The 18,627-nt window shown below is 48.4% G+C and overlaps 1 protein-coding gene across 4 annotated transcripts in view; it reads left to right on the top strand.

Annotated features, from left to right (window-relative positions):
* The window catches only part of SIPA1L3 (signal induced proliferation associated 1 like 3), a 234,043-nt gene that overhangs the window by 201,922 nt on the left and 13,494 nt on the right, over window positions 1-18,627 (top strand). For all 4 annotated transcript variants that reach the window (XM_082709071.1, XM_082709072.1, XM_082709074.1 and 1 more), the window contains 2 exons: window positions 2,769-2,990; window positions 17,788-17,953. In XM_082709071.1, the coding sequence (XP_082565197.1) occupies window positions 2,769-2,990; window positions 17,788-17,953 (388 nt within the window). The remainder of the gene's footprint in view (window positions 1-2,768; window positions 2,991-17,787; window positions 17,954-18,627) is intronic.

Raw genomic sequence — 18,627 nt, forward strand, 5'->3', positions numbered from 1 at the left:
TAATGCGAGACTCGATCTCAGGACCCCAGGATCATGACCTGAGCCAAAGACAAATGCCCAACCGACTGAGCCACCCAGGCACCCTGGATTCCACTTTATTTTTTGACCATATTTTTTTAGCTATTATAATATGCATCTTGACATTGTAGTTTAGATCTAGTAAAATATAGAAACTTTTCTCCATGGGCACCTGGGAGGCTCAGTTGCTTAAGCATCCAGCTCTTGATTTCAGCTCAGGTCATAATCCCAAGGTCATGAGATCGAGCCCCACGTTAGGCTCCCTGCTGAGCATGGAGCCTATTGTGTTTCTCTCTCTCCCTCTCCCTCTGCCCCCTCCCCACCTCTCAAGAAAATATATGTGGGTTTTTTTTTTAATTTTAAAGAAATAAACTTTTCTTCAGTGTAACCACATTCCATTTCCCATCCTTTGTGCTATTTTTGTCATTTTATTACATCCATGTATGTTATAAGCCCAACAAGAAAGTGCTGTTCTTATTGCCTTTTACGGTCTTACATCTTTAAGGATATTAGAGAAGAAATAAGAAAACATGAATCTGCAGTCTTATTCTAACCCACAAATTCACCATCTTGAACCTTTCGTTTCTCTGTATGGATTCAGGTCACCATCTGGAGTCATTTTCTTCTTTCTCGTTCTTCTTTTTTTTTTTTTTTTTTAAGATTTTATTTTTAGGGGCGCCTTGGTGGCTGAGTTGGTTAAGTGGCTGCGTTCAGTTCAGGTTATGAACCCAGGGTCCTGGCTCCCTGCTCATTGGGGAGTCTGCTTCTCCCTCTCCCACTGAGTCTCTCCTCCCTCTCATGCTCTCTCTTTAGCTTACTCTCTGTCTCTCCAGTAAATAAGTAAAAAAAATTTTTTTATTTTTAAGTAATCTCTACCCCCAGTATGGGGCTTGAACCTGCAACCTGAGATCGAGGGTCTCATTCTCTGTGGACTGAGCCAGCCAAGCACACCTGGAGTCTTTCAGCCCAAGGACTTCTTTTATTAATTTACCAGGCAAATGAGCTGGCATTGATTTTTCTCTCTATCAGGGAATATTTTTATTTTGCCTTCATATGTGAAGGATAGTTTTGCTGGATAAAGAAATCTTGGCTGGTGGTTTCTTTCTTTCTGCACTTTGAAGATATTCCATACCTTGTTTCAAAGAAGTAGTCAGCAGTTAATTATATTGATATTTTGCTTTATGTGATGAATCCTTTTTCTCTTGAGATGTTCAAGGTTTTTATCTCACTAGGAGCTTTCTGGATTGGAATGTCTTTGTATTTACCATGCTTAGGGCTTGTGGGGCTTCTTAGGTGTGTAGGTGAAATTTTTTTCATCAAATGTGGGGAGTTTTCAGCAATTATTTCTTTAAATGATTCTTCTGCCCTTTTCTCCCCTCTTTCCAAAACTCTCGGTGCACACATGCCCATATGCTTGATTCTCTCCCGAAGATTTCGGTATGGTGGATATCCTTATGCATTGAGCTGGGCAGGAGGATGGCAGGAGCCCCAGCCAAAATGCCCCAGATTCCCTCACTTCTTATCTAATGTGCAACAGCTTTTCAAGCATAGAAGACTCTCAGATTATCATACGCTGTTGGTCCATTGCCAGAGTGCCAAAATGGTTATTTTGTCAGTCTTGTGCTTGGGGGGAGAGGATTTGCTGGTCTCCTCATTTGACTGGACCCCACCCTTTCATGTTGTTAAATTGACCTTCACAAAGCATTTATTGACTCAAACCCCAGAGGCATTAATTTTCTCAAATGCATCTGACTTGAAGTGGAATTAGAATTTTATCTGAAAGTTTCAAATTTTATTAAATTTTATTTAAAAGTCACTTTGTGGGACACCTAGGTGGCTCAGTGGGTTAAAGTCTCTGCCTCCGGCTCAGGTCATGATCCCAGGGCCCTGGGATCGAGGCCTGCATCAGGCTCTCTGCTTAGCAGGGAGCCTGCTTCTTCCTCTCTCTCTCTCTCTCTGCCTGCCTCTCCGCCTACTTGTGATCTGTCTGTCAAATAAATAAATAAAATAAAAATCACTTTGTCTCAGGGGAGTAAACAGCTGGGTCCCCAGCAGCTGGGTTCCAGTTAGCAGTGTGCCGTTCACTGTAGCACGAATGCCAGGGGAATCCAGCATTGGGGATTGTGAGCTGTGGTTTTAGACTGGGTCAGCGGGAACGTTGTCTGATGTGTAGTAGGTACTCCAAAAAAATATTTGAATGAAAGAACTCCTTGGCAAGCGGTATTTTAGATTAAAAAAAAGAGAGAGAGAGTTACAGAACAATATATTAATGTGATCCCAGTTAAACATACAGTTCTCCTTCTCCCCCCAGAAAAGTTCCTACCTCCCTGATCATAGTCACAGGTATATTTGTAATGCATAGGAAAAGGGAGAGAGAGAAAGGGAGAGGGCGTGCATGTGAGCGAGACAGCGAGCAAATTGTAAACCATGGATCTCTCTAGAGATGGACAGGGAGGACCCACACCTTCAGCTGTGCAGCTGTGCCCAGGAGACGGAATCTCAGGGTGCATCCACCCACAGGTGATTCCCACATGTGCTAGAGGGCATTTCTGAGGTGGGACTGGGGGCCTTGTGGGTGACTTCCCCTTCTCTCTGCTCAGGATTCCATACTGGAATTTTCCACAGCAGCAGTGTATTTGTATCTCTCTTGTGTGAAGGAACTTTGTTGTTTCCCAAGAGTAAATTTAAACCGATTGCTTTGGGGAAATGTGGAATGGATTCTGTTTATTTCTCTTGTTTTTATTCTGCAGTGACATGAGCTCGCGGGCTGGCTACCCTGCTCAGGTTTACAAAACTGCCAGCACAGAGACTCCTCGGCCCTCACAGCTGACCCAGTCCAGCCCTTTCCAGCTCTCCGCCTCCGTCCCCAAGTCCTTCTTCTCCAAGCAGCCCGTACGCAATAAGCACCCCACGGGGTGGAAGAGGACAGACGAGCCCCCACCACGGCCGCTCCCCTTCACTGACCCAAAGAAGTAAGTGCTGGGACACCCAGCGAGGGGCTGCAGGGCCCAAGCCAGGCGTCTCTGGGTCAGGGGGGAAGAGGGCAACCCCTGCCTTGCTCCTTCGGCAGGGTGCCATGGGTACAGCTGTGGACAGAAACCCTTAGTTGGATATGGCCTTCAAGGAGCTGCTGAGCAGGAGACGGGATTTGGGGCAGGCAGAGCAGGATGGAGGCCGAGGAAGGAGAGGGGATGGCTTCAGGACAGATACACTTAAAGGGGAGCAGCCAGGGTTGGTTGGCAGACTCATTGCGGGCGGAGAGGAAGGGCGAGGTTGAAGAACATCCAGGTCCTGTAACTGGAAGGGCAGACTGGCCTTGAACTGAGATGAGGACTGAGTGAGGAGGAGGCTTCGTTGCGGGGAACCCCCAAGTTCATTCCCAGTTTGGTTGCGTTCGCGAGGCACAGAAGCTGTGAAGGAGGCAGTCAGGTCAGGAGTCTGGAGCTGAGGGGAGACGTCAGGCTGGCGAGGGCAGGTGGGGTGTCATCAGCACAGAGGCAGAGGCTGGAGGCACACCCACGGCCAGGAGTGCGGGGAGAGTGGAGGGGGCTATGCAGGTCGGGCAGAGGGAGCCCTCAGGGTCCAGAGTGTAAGGCAGAGCCCGGGCAAGTGTGGCGTCCTGGGAGCCCAAGTTGATGGGCCATGAGCTGACATCGCTCTGAGCCTCATGGAGGTCTGTCAAGGGTACAGGAGAGAAGGGTTGGGCAGAATAGGAGGAAACCGTGTGCTCAGCTTGTTTGAAGCATTTTGCTGTAAGGCAAAAGAGAGAGGAATATGCATTAGGGAAGAATTTCTGTTATAAGTTAGAAGAATGTGGTATCTCACATTTACTGAATATTCACTGTACACCAGTCCCGGTTCTCAGCTCCTGGTAGATGTGAATTAATTCTCCGAGTCCTCACAACAGCTCTGTGAGGTGGACCTGTTATTCACCCCCATTTTACCCATAAATCACATCAGCTGATAAGGGATAGAGCTGGTTCTGGGGGAGGAGAGATTCTGTCCTCCTCCCTCCGGTTCTCTGTAACGTCTTTAATGACCTGGGTGAGCCGATCAGATGCGTGGGTGACCCAGAGCTCAGAACGAGAAGGTTGGGGGAGATGTGGGTCCCTACAGACGTCAGCAGGTGAGCCCAGAGAACTCACCAAGAATCCAGTTCATAGACGTCACTGCTGGGCTGTGAGCCTCTGCTCTCCTGATCAGAACCTCCTGTGGCTTCCCCCACTCCCAGGATGGATGACCCAGGCACACGGGTGACACCAGGCAATAGAATGGCCTGTGCTCTGCCCGGACCCTGCGTGACTGGCCTCCTCTCCCCCTGCCCTCCCATATTCCCGCTCTGCCCCTCGCTGTCTCTTCTCCTTGCCCCTGGCCTCCGCTGCTCCTCCCACTTGCCAAGGCCAGGCCAAGCTCGGGGCCATTGTCGGGGTTCTCTCATGCCTGGAGTGTTCTTCCTCCGGGTCTTGCAGCCATTTCCGGGGAGGGCTTGTTACGATGCCACCTCCTCGGATGGGCCCTCCCGACTGCATGTATCCCCACCATCACCCTGTCACTTTTCTCTGTTCCCCTGGAAAGCAGGCGCCACAGTCTTGGTCACAAGACGCTTGCAGGCTTCTGGTGCTCTGGGTCCTCCTTCGGTGAATGCATGGGCCATGCATCTCACTTTGATCTCACAGCAACCCCGTGAGATACTGCAAGGCCCCCAGTTTTTAGGGTGACCAGAGGGGCAGGCCCTGCAGACCCCGTTAGGCTCTTCCACGTGGTGGCTGTCCTTCCCCCTTGTGCATGCTAGGGCTGCCCTCACAAGTGCCGCAGACCCAGTGCTCAACTCCTATAATGTATGGTGCCGCAGCTCTGGAGGCCAGACGTCCAAGGTCGTGGTGCTGGCGGGGTTGATTCCTTCTGAGGGCTATGAGGGAGATCTGTCTGCTCGCCCAGCGGTTGCTGATTTGCAGGCCAAGTATGGGATCCCTCAGCCTCTAGATGCATCTCCCCATTCTCTGCCTTCATCTTGACGTGGCGTCCTCCCTATGTACGTACCTCTGTGTTGATAACGCCCCTTTTTATTAGGACATCAGTCAGTGGATTAGGGTCCATCCTAACCATTTTGCTCTGGTTACCTCTATAAAGATCCTATTTCCAAATAAGGTCACTCAGATACTTGGGGTTCGTACTTCAGTATGTTTTCGGGAGGGACCCAAAGCACCAACTCTCAGGTCTTTTTTTTTTTTTTAAGACCTTTTTATTATGTATATTTTTTTATTAACATGTAATATATGTTTCAGGGATACAGATCTGTGATTCATCAGTCTTACACACTTCACAGTGCTCATCATAGCACATACCCTCCCCTATGTTCATCTCCCAGCCACCCCATCCTGCCCACCCCCCTCCACTCCAGCAGCCCACAATTTGTTTCCCAAGATTAAGAGTCTCTTATGGTTTGTCTCCCTCCCAATCCCATCCTGTTTCATTTTTTCCTTCCCTATCCCCCAAACCCCCACATTGCCTCTCACATTCCTCATATCAGGGAGGTCATATGATAATTGTCTTTCTCTGATTGATTTATTTCGCTCAGCATAATACCCTCTAGTTCCATCCACATCGTTGCAAATGGCAAGATTTCATTTCTTTTGATGGCTGCATAATACTCTATTGTGTATATATACCACATCTTTGTCTATTCATCTGTTGATGGACATCTAGGTTCTTTCCATGGTTTGGCTATTGTGGACATTGCTGCTATAAACATTGGGGTGCACCTGTCCCTTAGGATCACTACATTTTTATCTTTGGGGTAAATACCCAGTAGTGCAATTGCCAGGTCATAGGGTAGCTCTGTTTTCAACTTTTTGAGGAACCTCCATGCTTCTTTCCAGAGTTGCGTTCCCACCAACAGTGTAGGAGGGTTCCCCTCTTTCCTTATCCTTGCCAAAAATCTGTTATTTCCTGACTTACTAATTTTAGTCATTCTGAATGGTGTGAGGTGGTATCTCATTGTGGTTTTGATTTGTATTTCCCTGAAGCCTAGTGATGTGGAGCACTTTCTTGTTTGTCTGTTGGCCATCTGGATGTCTTCTTTGCGGAAATGTCTGTTCATGTCCTCTGCCCATTTCTTGATTGGATTATTTGTTTCTTAGTGTTGAGTTTGGTAAGTTCTTTATAGATTTTGGATACTAGCCTTTTATCTGATATGTCTTGCGAATATCTTCTCCCATTCTGTCAGTGGTCTTTTGGTTTTGTTGACTGTTTCCTTCGCTGTGCAAAAGATTTTGATCTTGATGAAGTTCCAGTAGTTCATTTTTGGCCTGGCTTCCCTTGCCTTTGGCTGTGTTTCTAAGAAGTTGCTGAGGCTGAGGTCGAAGAGGTTGCTACCTGTGTTCTCCTCAAAGATTTGGTTGGATTCCTGTCTCACATTTAGGTCTTTCATCCATTTTGAGTCTATTTTTGTGTGTGGTGTAAGGAAATGGTTCAGTTTCATTCTTCTGCATGTGGCTGTCCAATTTCTCCAACACCACTTGTTGAAGAGACTATCTTTTTTCCATTGGACATTCTTTCCTGCTTTGTCAAAGATTAGTTGATCATAGAGTTGAGGGTCCATTTCTGAGTTCTTTATTCTGTTCCACTGATTATGTGTCTGTTTTTGTGCCAGTACCTTACTGTCTTGATGATGATAGCATTGTAATAGAGCTTGAAGTCTGGAATGGTGATACCACCAGCTTTGGTTTTCTTTTTCAACATTCCTTTGGCTATTTGCGTCTTTTCTGGTTCCATGTAAATTTTAGGATTATTTGTTCCATTTCTGTGAAGAAAGTTGATGGTGGGACACCTGGGTGGCTCACTGGGTTAGGCCTCTGCCTTTGGCTAAGGTCACGATCTCAGAGTCCTGGGATCGAACCCCGGATCGGGCTCTCTGCTCGATTTCTTTTTAAAAAAAAGAAAAAAGTTGATGGTATTTTGATAGGGATTGCGCTGAATGTGTAGATTACTCTAGGTAGCAGCATAGACATTTTCACAATATTTGTTCTCCCAGTCCATGAGCATGGAAAATTTTATCACTTCTTTGTGTCTTCCTCCATTTCTTTCATGAGTACTTTGTAGTTTTCCGAGTACAGATTCTTTGCCTCTTTGGTTAGGTTTATTCCTAGGTATCTTACGGTTTTGGGTGCAGTTGTAAATGGGATCAACTCCTCAATTTCTCTTTATTCTGTCTTGTTGGTGGTTTATAGAAATGGAACTGCTTTCTATGCGTTGATTTTACATCCTGGCACTTTACTGAATTCCTATATGAGTTCTAGCAGTTTTGGAGTGGAGTCTTTTGGGTTCCACATAAAGTATCATATCATCTGCAAAGAGTGAGACTTTGACTTCTTTATCCATTCGGTTGCCTTTTATTTCCTTTTGTTGTCTAATGGCTGAGGCTAGGACTTCTAGTACTATGTTGAATAGCAGTGGTGATAGTGGACAGCCCTGCTGTGTTCCTGACCTTAAGGGAAAAGCTCTGTTTTCCCCATTGAAAATTATATTTGCTATGGGATTTTCATAGATGGCTTTTATGATATTGAGGTATGTACCCTTTATCCCTACACTGTGAAGAGTTTTAATCAAGAAAGGATGTTGTGCTTTGTCAAATGCTTTTTCTGCATCTATTGAGAAGTCTGTTGCATTTCTTCACCCCATCAGTGAAGCCACAGGAAGAGAAATCAAGGAATCCATCGCATTTACAATTGCACCAAAACTCATAAGATGCCTAGAAATAAACCTGACTAGAGAGGTAAAAAATCTGTACTCTGAAACTGTAAAATGGTGAAGGAAATTGAGGAAGACACAAAGAAATGGAAAAACATTCATAAAATGAGTTTGGAAGTTTTCGTTCCCTTTCTATTTTTTAGAATAGTTTCAGAAGAATAGGTGTTAATTCTTCTTTAAATGTTTGGCAGAATTACCCTGGGATGCCGTCTAGCCCTGGGCTCTTGTTTTTTGGGAAATTTTTGATGACTGCTTCAATCTCCTTGCTGGTTATGGGTCTGTTCAGGTTTTTTATTTTTTTATCGTTCAGTTTTGGTAGTTTATAGTCTCTAGGAATGCATCCATTTCTTCCAGATTGTCTAATTTGTTGTCGTTTAGTTGCTCATAATATGTCCTTATAATTGTTTGTATTTTTCCATGTTGGTTGTGCTCTCTCCTCTTGATTTTATTTATTTGGGTCCTTTCTCTTTTTTTGATAAGTCTGGCCAGGGGTTTTTATCTGTTCTACTGTTCTTTTAGTTTTTATTTCCTTGATTTCTGCTCTGATCTTTGTTACTTTTCTTCTGCTGCTGGCTTTAGGCTTTATTTGCTGTTCTTCCTCTAGCTCCTTTAGGTGTAGGTTTAGGTTGTGTACTTGAGACCTTTTTTGTTTCTTGAGAAAGGTTTGTATTGCTATAATACTTTCCTCTTAGGGCCGCCTTTGCTGTGTCCCAAAGATTTTGAACAATTATGTTTTCATTTTCATGAATTTTTTCAACTCTTCTTTAATTTACTGGTTGACCCATTCATTCTTTAGTAGGATGCTCTTTAGCCTCCATGTATTTGAGTGCCTTCCAACTTTCCTCTTGTGATTGAGTTTGAGTTTCAAAGCATTGTGGTTTGAAAATATGCAGGGAATGATCCCAGTCTTTTGGTACCAGGTGAGACCTGATTTGTGACCCAGGTTGTGATCTGTTCTGGGACTGTTCCATGTGCAATAGAGAAGAATGTGTATTCTGTTGCTTTGGGATGAAGTGTTCTGAATATATCTGTGAAATCCATCTGGTGTACTGTGTCATTTAAAGTCTTTGTTTCCTTGTTGACATCTTCTTAGATGATCTGTCCATTTCAGTGAAGGGAGTATTAAAGTCCCCTACTGTTATTGTATTATTGTCAATGTTTTTCTTTGATTTTGTCATTAATTTTCTTGTATAATTGACTGCTCCCATGTTAGGAGCATAAATATTGTTAGGTAACAATTGTTAGATCTTCTTGTTGGACAGACCCTGTAAGTATGATATAGTGTCCTTCCTCATCTCTTATTACAGTCTTTGGTTTAAAATCCAATTTTTCTGATATAAGGATTACTACCCCAGCTTTCTTTTGATGCCTATTAGCATGGTAAATAGTTTTCTACCATTTTACTTTAAGTCTGGAGGTGTCTTTGGGTCTAAAGTGAGTCTCTTGCAGACAGCATATTGATGGGTCTTGTGTTTTTCTCCAATCTGATACCCTGTGTCTTTTGATTGGGACATTTATCCATTTACATTCACGGTAACTATTGAAAGATATGAATTTTTTTTTAAGATTTTATTTATTTATTTGACAGAAATCACAAGTAGGCAGAGAGGCAGAGAGAGGTAGAGGCAGGCTCCCTGCCGAGCAGAGAGCCCATTGCAGGGCTCGATCCCATCATGACCTAAGCTAAAGGCAGAGGCTTAACCCACTGAGCCACCCAGGTGCCCCAAAATATATGAATTTATATCTCTTTATAGATGTTTATGTTTGTATGTTTTAAAGATTTTATTTATTGGAGAGAGAGAGATTATGAGCAGGGGGAGAGAATGAGAAGCCCAGACGTGAGGCTCAGTGCCAGGATCCTGGGATCATGACCTGAGCCAAAGGCAGACATTTAACTGCCTGAGCCATCCAGGTACCCTTAGATGTGTATGTTTGTATGTTTGTAAACTAAATATATAAAATATATCAATATATAAATATATGAAATATTTGGGACAGCACATAAAGTATTTTCATGGCTTCTTATAATGATAATTTAGTTATAGGTACATTTTTTTTTAAAGATTATATTTTTAAGTAATCTCTGCTCCCAATGTGGGAATCGAGCTCACAGCCCCAAGATCAAGAATCACACCTCCACTGACTGAGCCAGCCAGGCGTTTCATATAGATACATTTTTAAAATCACATGTGGAAGATAATATGTTAATTTAGAACCGCTTTTGTCCACATACTTCCATTTCATAAAGCTGTCTTATTCAGACACTCTCAGCATTTTGGAGATAGTGTCTTTTTCATTGTTAAAGATCTGTCTGAGTCACCTAACCTAGTTTTCCAGAAAACATCATCTTCAAACTAAATTATTTGAGGTTAAACGTACTTTTTTTACCCCCGTGTATGAAGCTGTCACTGACATTTTATCCCAAGGCACAGGGACTCGTTTGCATAACTTATTTACCTACGTATGTGAGTACCTACTTTACCAAGTACTGTCATAAGCCCTTCACCTACATTGACTCATTTAATTCTCCCTGTAGAACAAGGAGATGCAAGTACTTTGCTTCCCATTTTCCAGATAAGAACTACTGAAGTCCTTGGGGCGCCTGGGTGGCTCGGTGGGTTAAAGCCTCTGCCTTCGGCTCAGGTCATGATCCCAGGGTTCTGGGATCGGGCCCCGCATCGGGCTCTCTGCTGGGTGGGGAGCCTGCTTCCTCCTCTCTCTCTCTCTGCCTGCTTCTCTGCCTCCTTGTGATCTCTGTCTGTCAAATAAATAAATAAAATCTTTAAAAAAAAAAAAAGAACTACTGAAGTCCAGAATGGTTACATCACTTGCCCAGTTAATAATTGCAAATACTATGCTTGTTGGTTTTGTGATTTGTCCCCATAAGGTCACCACATGTTACGAGCTTATCCCCTGCCCCACCAGGAGTAATTCCAAAATCTGTCTACTTCCTTTGCTTCCCTTGCGGTTGATTTCAGTCAGGGACCTCTAACACACCCTGCAGAGAAATGCAAATGGCCTCATCCAGCACAGAGGTGCTCCCTTTCCGCCATGCTGCTGAACTGGGGCTGGACAGACCTGGCCCCTTGATCCTCTGGCGACCCCACTAGAGGGATCTTGTTCTTACCCCCATTTCCAGATGAGGAGACCAAGGCACAGTTAGAAGTACATAGCCAGGTCTGCAGCCAGAAGTGGCGGAGCTCGGATTCATAGCCAGTGAGGTAACTAACAGAGCATCTCGTCATATGAAAGACCCAAGGAGGACTCCTACCCAGGATCGTGACTCCTCTTTCCTCAGGACGATTTCATGCAGGGGACAGTCTTCTCTGTATTTGGGCACATGCTCTAGCTGACCAAACGACAGAATAATCCAAGTGAAGGACAGAGAATCTGTGCTCTGTCTCCCAGATCTGGCCCTTCTTCTGCAGGCCTTGGTCAACACCCGGGGAGGGACAGGCCAGCACCTCTGCCACACGGTCCCATTTTGGCCACTTTGTCCCTGGGCTCAGTAATTCGTTGGCCTGCTTTCTCCGAGCCATTAAAAGGGCAGAACAGCATGAGGGTCAGGATGCTTACCCCCACCTTAGGCGTAGCCCCTCAGCTTCCTGCTCTGTAACCTGGGATGCCAGTCTTCCCTAGCTCCAGGGTTCTGAGGCTTGGTGAGTTCCTCCATTTGAGCCCTCAGCACTGTGCTAGAGCTGCACGTGGCTCAGCAGGTGAGGGTGTGACTGGGCCCACAGGTTTCCCTTCTGACGGGAGGGGCCTGGCTGGAGCCTGGCAGGATGGGAGGTGGAGCCGGCAGCCCTCAGCCCTCCTGGGCACCACCTTCTCAACAGGCTAGTCTGGCCCAGACTGCAGGGCTGGAGAAGCCCCTGTGGGCTGGTGGCCCTTGGGCCACCCTGAAAAGCCTGCTTTTATCCAGTGCCACTGCAGGGGTGAAGTGAAATCACATGTGTGAAGGCCGCCTGGGGCCCAGGAGTGACTGAGCACTGGGGACGTGAGCTTTGTCACTGCTGTTACTACATCTGCACGGCAGAGTGGTCCCTGACTTATACCACCTGGGTTCACGTCCCAGCTCTCCCGGCACCGTGTGTCAGAACCTCTCGGCATTGCCAGCCCTCACCTGTGGGGTGAGATGATGGTAGAACCAGCCTCTCCCAGCCACCATGAGGAAGCAGTGCAGCCGCACACGACACACCAGCCCCACGTTCCCGGGAGCCCTGGCTACCAGGAACCACACACAGCCAGCCCCTCTTTCATTAGGGTTGAATCTTGGGGTGGCTCTGAGCATCTGGCACGTGTGGATTCTGAGTTCTCTCCGCTCACCGTGCCTCAGTTTCCCAGCCTCAAGAGGGGAAGACAGGAGCACCTATGTCCCAGAAGTGACGGGAGGATTTCAGTGAGTCATAGGGAAGTACCAGTCACTGTTGGCGGGACTGACAGGCACAGGCGTCTTATGGTTGACACCTGGCATTCTGGCTCCTTCCTTCCTCAGATTTAGGTCCAGCTCCATGCAGCCGCAGAAGGAATCGGGGAAGGCCTCTCCCCAACATCCCCACCCCATAGCAGGGCAACATCCCCCCTGCTGTGCATCCTCTCCAGCCACGTTGGCACAGCCCCTGGCCCAGACAGGCCGACAGTGGTGCTAATTAGCTTAATTAACTTGGCCCCGAGGGAGCCGCCCCAATTGGAGGCCACAGCTCAGAGTCAGCTGGGAACAGGCCCAGCCAAGTCAGAGCTATTGGTCGCCGTCCACCTCTGGCCCTCCTGTCATAGGAAAAAGGAGTCGCTGTTGTCTGGGACCTTACCGCAGAGAGCCGCCTTTGTGAGTTGTCTGCCTTTGTTTTCTACTGTCAGTGGTGTAATTCCACAACATGGCCAAGTCCAAGTTCAGGCAACGCAGGCAAATCAGAGATGATGTCTGGTGCTGTCAGGCAGAACCCAGAGAGAAGGCACATCCTTCCGGGTATTCTCTTCATTTGTATTGTAAAAGGTAAACCGTGCCCAGGATGAAAACCAAGCTAGTACCAGGGGTACATGGCACAGGCCCAGCCTCTCTCCCTTCCCTGGCCCCCAGCCAGCCAGCCCCCCCTCCCCAGATGCAACCACGGCCTTCATTTCTTCTCCGTCTAACCCAAAGTGTTCCAACCATGACAGGCCGGTGGGACCCCATGTTCTTCCTCCCTCACGCCCCTTCCGTTGGCCAGCATGGCTCCCTGTCTCTACACATCTGCCTTTTCCACTTGCTCTTTCTTCTTTGTATTTCCGGGGCGATTCTGTATTAGCACAGAGAAGGTGATCTCATCCTTTCGAACCGTCAGTGAGCAGTCTAGTTTGTCCTCAGGGGTCATCAGGTTTTCACAATCGTGGGGACATGAGATCTAGGGGAAAAAGGAAACAGATCAGAATGTACAAGCCCAGTCTGGGTGGTTTTGTTAATCTGGAGTTAATGCTGTTTTAAATGATTGCTTAGAATTTGCCATTTGGAAACTACATCGGGAAATTCTTCCAGAAGAAAGAGAGCAAGAGCGGGTTTAAAAAGAGAAAGAAATGGCAATAATAATCAATTTGATGCTCCAAACTGAATTCCAGCAGACTCTTCTCCTGTAGACCAGCCCATGGTGCCCCAAGGGAGGAGTGAGGCCTGCGGTGGCGGAGATGTGTGCGGGCTTGAGGGTTGGGGCAGGATGTCTCCTGGCGAGCCAGCCTTCCTGCCAGAGAATCCCGAATGCCCCGTCAGAGTGCTAGAGGTCCTAGGAGCTGGCAACGTTAGCACATGAAAACAAATTAAACAGAGCAGGGAAGAAATACCTGTGTTCTTTTGGCTTAACTTTTTAAATATTTCTGTACTTTTTTTCTTTTATAAAAGTCATTGAAGCTTCTTGTAAAAGGAAGGGAGAGAGATGCCTGGCTGGCTCAGTCAGAGGAACAGGAGACTCTTGATCTCAGGGTTGTGAGTTTAAGTCCCACATGGGGTGTAGAGATTACTTAAACAAGTGTTTTTGGGGGGTTGGTTTGTTTGTTTTAAAAAAAGGGAAAGAGAAGGGTACCTGGGTGGCTTAGTGGGTTAAGCCTCTGCCTTTGGCTCTGGTCATGATCTCAGGGTCCTGGGATCGAGCCCCGCATCGGGCTCTCTGCTCAGTGGGGAGCCTGCTTCCCCCTCTCTCTCTGCCTGCCTCTCCACCTACTTGTGATCTGTCTCTCTCTGTGTCAAATAAATGAATAAAATCTTTAAAAAAAAAAAAAAAAAAAGGAAGTTTGAAAGGAAGGAGGTAGGTAGGTAGGGAAGTGGGTTGGTTGGTTAGCCGGGAGGAAGGAAGGTTGGCTCCCTGTGATTGGCATTGAGCAGCTATTTCTGAGGGCCTGCAGTATGTAAGGCCCCTCTCCCAACATAGAACAGAAGGCTACAGATGAAGGCTACAGATGAGGTGGGAGTGGGACCACAAACACACTAGCACCTGGGACAAACTGCCAGGAGTTGAACACAGTGAAGCAGCACACAGGAGTGTGTGATCAAGCACGCCCGGGCTGGGAGGGGACACCAGAAGGTTGAGTGGTTAGGAGAGGCCTCGCTGAGGAGGCAACATTTGAGATAAGCTGAATAGATGAGAAGCTGCCATTCATGGGGAATGCTGGGGAGGGCAACTCTCAAGGCAGTTAGAATAGCCAGTGCAAAGGCCCTGTGGCAGGACCATGCCTGGCATGCTAAAGGAACATTGGGAGGCCTGTGTGGGAGGAGAGACAAGGGCAGAGGCAGGGTGGGGCAGATTATCAAGGATTTCATGGGTTGTGATGAGGCACATTTTTAGAAAATAAATCCCCCAAATACCCATCTTTTGGAACCGAGAGTTTGGTAAATTTTAATATATCAAACTAAGCTATGTGTAAGCTTTGTTTGCTAAAAAAGCTTTCACGCTGTACATACCACTTCTTTATTCCTCTGATGGATCTGGGAGAACCTCTGTCTGTGTCATGTGCCTCAGCTCCACTTCTCTTTAATAGCTAGATGCCCTGATTCCATGGGGCCCCACCCTTCCCCTGCGGGCCAGGTCTGTGTTTGCTTGACGGACAGCACCCCATTGAGGGTCCCCATATACTTGGCATGCATAGGTTCACACTGGCCTTTCTGAAGGACACACCCCAGCAGTAGAGCCCCGAGGGCCGAGAGTGTGCACGTTTGAAGCCCCTCCCAGAACGCCATCCTCATAAACAGTGTCCCTTTCTTGCCATAGACAGGCTGAAGTCCCAGCCTGCTCCCTCTCCAGGGGAGGTGGGCACAACACGGGACATGCCCTATACTGAGTCACATGCTCCACCAGATCCCCCCGCAGGGGATTCTGGGAAACTATGAAATCCCTTTGGAAGGAGGAGGGCTGAGCCCCCTTCCAGCTCCCAGAGGAGGAACCACGTACTCGTTGGGGTGTATGCTCGTTCTCTGCTTCTCTGCGTATTTCTCTCTTTGGGCTCTAAAGCTTTTCATTTCACCCAGAGAACACACTTCAGAGAACACTGGGATGGAACCAGAATTACCCTAGACCTGGAATTCTAATTTAGGGAGGAATACGACCTGATGGGGAGAAACTTGCCACCCTCTCTTCCTTCTTTTGTTAAAACCCCAAGGTGGCAGCTGAGAAAATGAGAAAAATGCAAACTTCAAAACACTCAGGAGCCCTAGACATCCTCTTTCTTCCTGGGCCCAAAGACTCTTTCATTCTTGAGTTACAAAATGATAAATTTCAGGGGTCACCTTTTTTTAAAAAACCAGTTTTTAAAATGACTATTGTTCTGGCAAGTGATTATGTGTGTGGTAAAATAAATTGAGACAGTTCAGATGGGTATCACATGAGAAGGGACAGCCCCATTTTTCCACCTCCTAGAAAGACTCCTGGCCTCCCAGGGGTCATGTACCATTGTTCATACTTTCCCCCAGAACTTTTTCTCTGCATTTAAAAGAGTATTACTAAACCAAATGCAGTTATGCTCCCCACACAGTATATGTCTTTTTTTTTTAAGATTTTCTTTATTATTGGGGAGCTGGGGGTAGAGGGAGAGGGAGAGAGAATCCTCAAGCTTGACTCTGCACTGTGAAGTCCAACACAGGGCTCGATCCCACGACCTGGAGGTCGTGATCTGAGCTGAAGTCAGGAGTCAGAAACTTAACCAAATGAGCCACCCAGGCACGCCCATTTTTGTGCCACGTCTGTGATACAGACGGCGGTCAAGTTAAGCGGTGATACCTGTGGGCTCTGTAGCCTGGTAACCTCGGTTGGAATCCCAGCTCCTCCACTCGCACAGGCTGTGTGACCTTGGACGCCTCCTGTACAATTATTTAGTCTCCTTGCACCTCAGTCTCCTGCCTGTAAAGCGGGTGATCGTGATTGATCATGGCTGGTGTGCAGATAGAATTGAACAAGTTCACATACACGGAGCCCTTGAGTCAGTGGACAGGGTCTGGTACACAGTGAGGGCTGTCAGCTCTCATTATTTCTCTCCTGGGACACTTGAGGTCTGGGACCCAGTCTTCACCAGGGAAGTAAGGCCTGAGCCTGAGGACTGAGCCGGAAAGGAGAAGGAGGCCTCAGGGGAGGTCCCAGGAGAGGGCCAGCTGAGGGGTGTGTGGCCTGGGGCCAGTCTCGGGTCAGCAGCTACAAGAGCAACCCCCTCTCCCAAGTGTTCGCTGTCAGGTGCCAGCCGGGCCATTAGCAGCAGTCCCCACAGGGCTGCAAGGTCAGCACGTTCTCCAGAGGGTCCGAGAGATGGGACCACCTGTCTGCGGTCCCACAGCAGCAACTGTTCACCTCCGTGGCTCCTGCATTTAACCCTAGGCTGTGCCTCAATGACTTTTAGATGGCAGAATATTCTGGAAGGCCTTATGCGGTTGCCTTTGGGTGCTGAAGAAAATAGTGATCCGAGTGCCCCAGGCTCACAGACCAGCTTCTGGAATGGGAGCCCCAGGGGTGGTGACAGTGAGGGGGCTCCAGGGCCCTGGCTGGGGTTCAGGTGCCTCGTCCATGGATCCTCCTGGCCACCCCAAGATTCATGAACCCTCTTTCCCCACATAACAGAGGAGGAAACCCAAGTTACGGACATCGGACAAGAGACCCTGGAGCACTCGGCCAGAGGTCTGCTGTCCGTGGCCCTGCATTCACCTGTGGGACCCTGACCCCCAGGAGACTGTCCCTCTGGGCAATCTCCTGAGACCCCATCCCTCTCCTGCGGTTGGAAGGCTTGGTCTGGGCCACCCTCGTCCCACCTGAACAACTGCAAGAACTTTCTCACAGTCTCTCTCCCCACATGCTTGGCCCTACTTCCATAAGGGTCACTATTCTGTCCAGCCACCAGAGCAATACTTATACAACACAAGTCAGGACCTCATTCACCAGCTCAGAATCTCAGAGGCTTCCTTCCCGGAGGCAGTCCCACATCTTCTCGTGGCTCACCCCGAGCCCCAGACCTTGCCTTGCACCAGTCATCCCCTCCCTGTCCTCACTCACCACCAACCCTGTCCTCACTCACCACCAACCCACAGGCCTGTTCCTCCCCTCATTCACCAGGCGTGACCCCCTCCCAGCCCAGCCCCTGCTTCCCTCCAAGTGCAGTGCTCTTCCACCCTGTGGGCTCCCTCCATTCTCACCCCCTCAGAAGAGCCACACTCCATCCCCGCTGATCCCTTCCCATTTACCTGGCTTTATCTTTCTTCAGAACTCCTCTTTCTGCCTCACTTTATGGGATCTGTCTTCCTGTTCATCTGTTCCTCGTGGGTCTCAGTAACTGGAGGTCAGCTCCGTCTTCCCTGCTGTGTGTCCCCCGCCTGGAACAGGCAGGCTCCCAGGAAATCTTGTGGGATGAGTGAGTGGACAGAATAAATGTGAACCCTCTTCTGGCTCACTCCCAGCTGGTGAAGAGGAGAAGGCTGCGGCCCCTTCCCCAGGGAGCAGTCGGCCTTCTTGGGTCAAGACTGCTTTGAGAAACAGCACGAGCCTCCCTGAAACCCCTCTGACTCCGATCCTCTCGCTCCAGGCAGGTGGACACTAATACGAAAAATGTCTTCGGACAGCCACGGTTGAGGGCATCCCTCCGAGACCTCCGCTCCCCGCGGAAGAACTACAAATCCACCATTGAGGACGACCTGAAGAAACTCATCATCATGGACAACCTGGCACCCGAGCAGGAGAGAGATGCGGGGGTACGTACGCTCCCCGCCGCGTGCGTGCTTGCACACAGAATCGGGCGGGGGCAGGTGGTCATGGGAGGGCAAGGGAGGAGGACAGCACTGCCTGTGGCTTCATAGCCTGGAGTCAGGTCGTCATGGGGGTCAGAGACCAGATCCCAGGGGCCCAAATCCCAGGCACTTGGGGGATTCCTTCCGTGCTGGGATAGCTCACGTGACTGGAAAGTGATGCTCTTATCGGCTCTCGTGTCCCTGTCCCGGATCCCAGGGTGGAAGCAACTTCCAGCCACCCAAACTGCGTGGACAAGAGTGGGGGAGGGGTTCCCAGGGGAAATTCAGTCTCTTGTTCCCCAAAAGCAGGGGAACCATCAGGCTCCCATAGTCCCTCAACACTGTGCTGCTCTTCCTTCTTGTCCCGGCCTGCTCCAGCTTGGCTGTGCTCTTGTGGGACCGAGCTGTCCCCAGTGGCCCCTGCCAGTGACTGGGACTTAGTCCAGCTTAGGTCACCCCGCCTTCCCTAACCCCTGGAGCGGGAGGAGGCATCCCCAGTGGAAACTTGAGGTGCTTTGAGCAGAAAGAGACAGAGAGAGATGCTGGTTGGGTAAAATGCATGGCTGTCCGGGACATGGTGGCGCCTGTGAGGACAGGGACCGGGAGGCAGGCCAGAACCATGCCGTGTGACCGTCCCT

This window comes from Mustela nivalis (assembly GCF_964662115.1).
Source record: "Mustela nivalis genome assembly, chromosome: 18".
NCBI lineage: Eukaryota > Metazoa > Chordata > Mammalia > Carnivora > Mustelidae > Mustela > Mustela nivalis.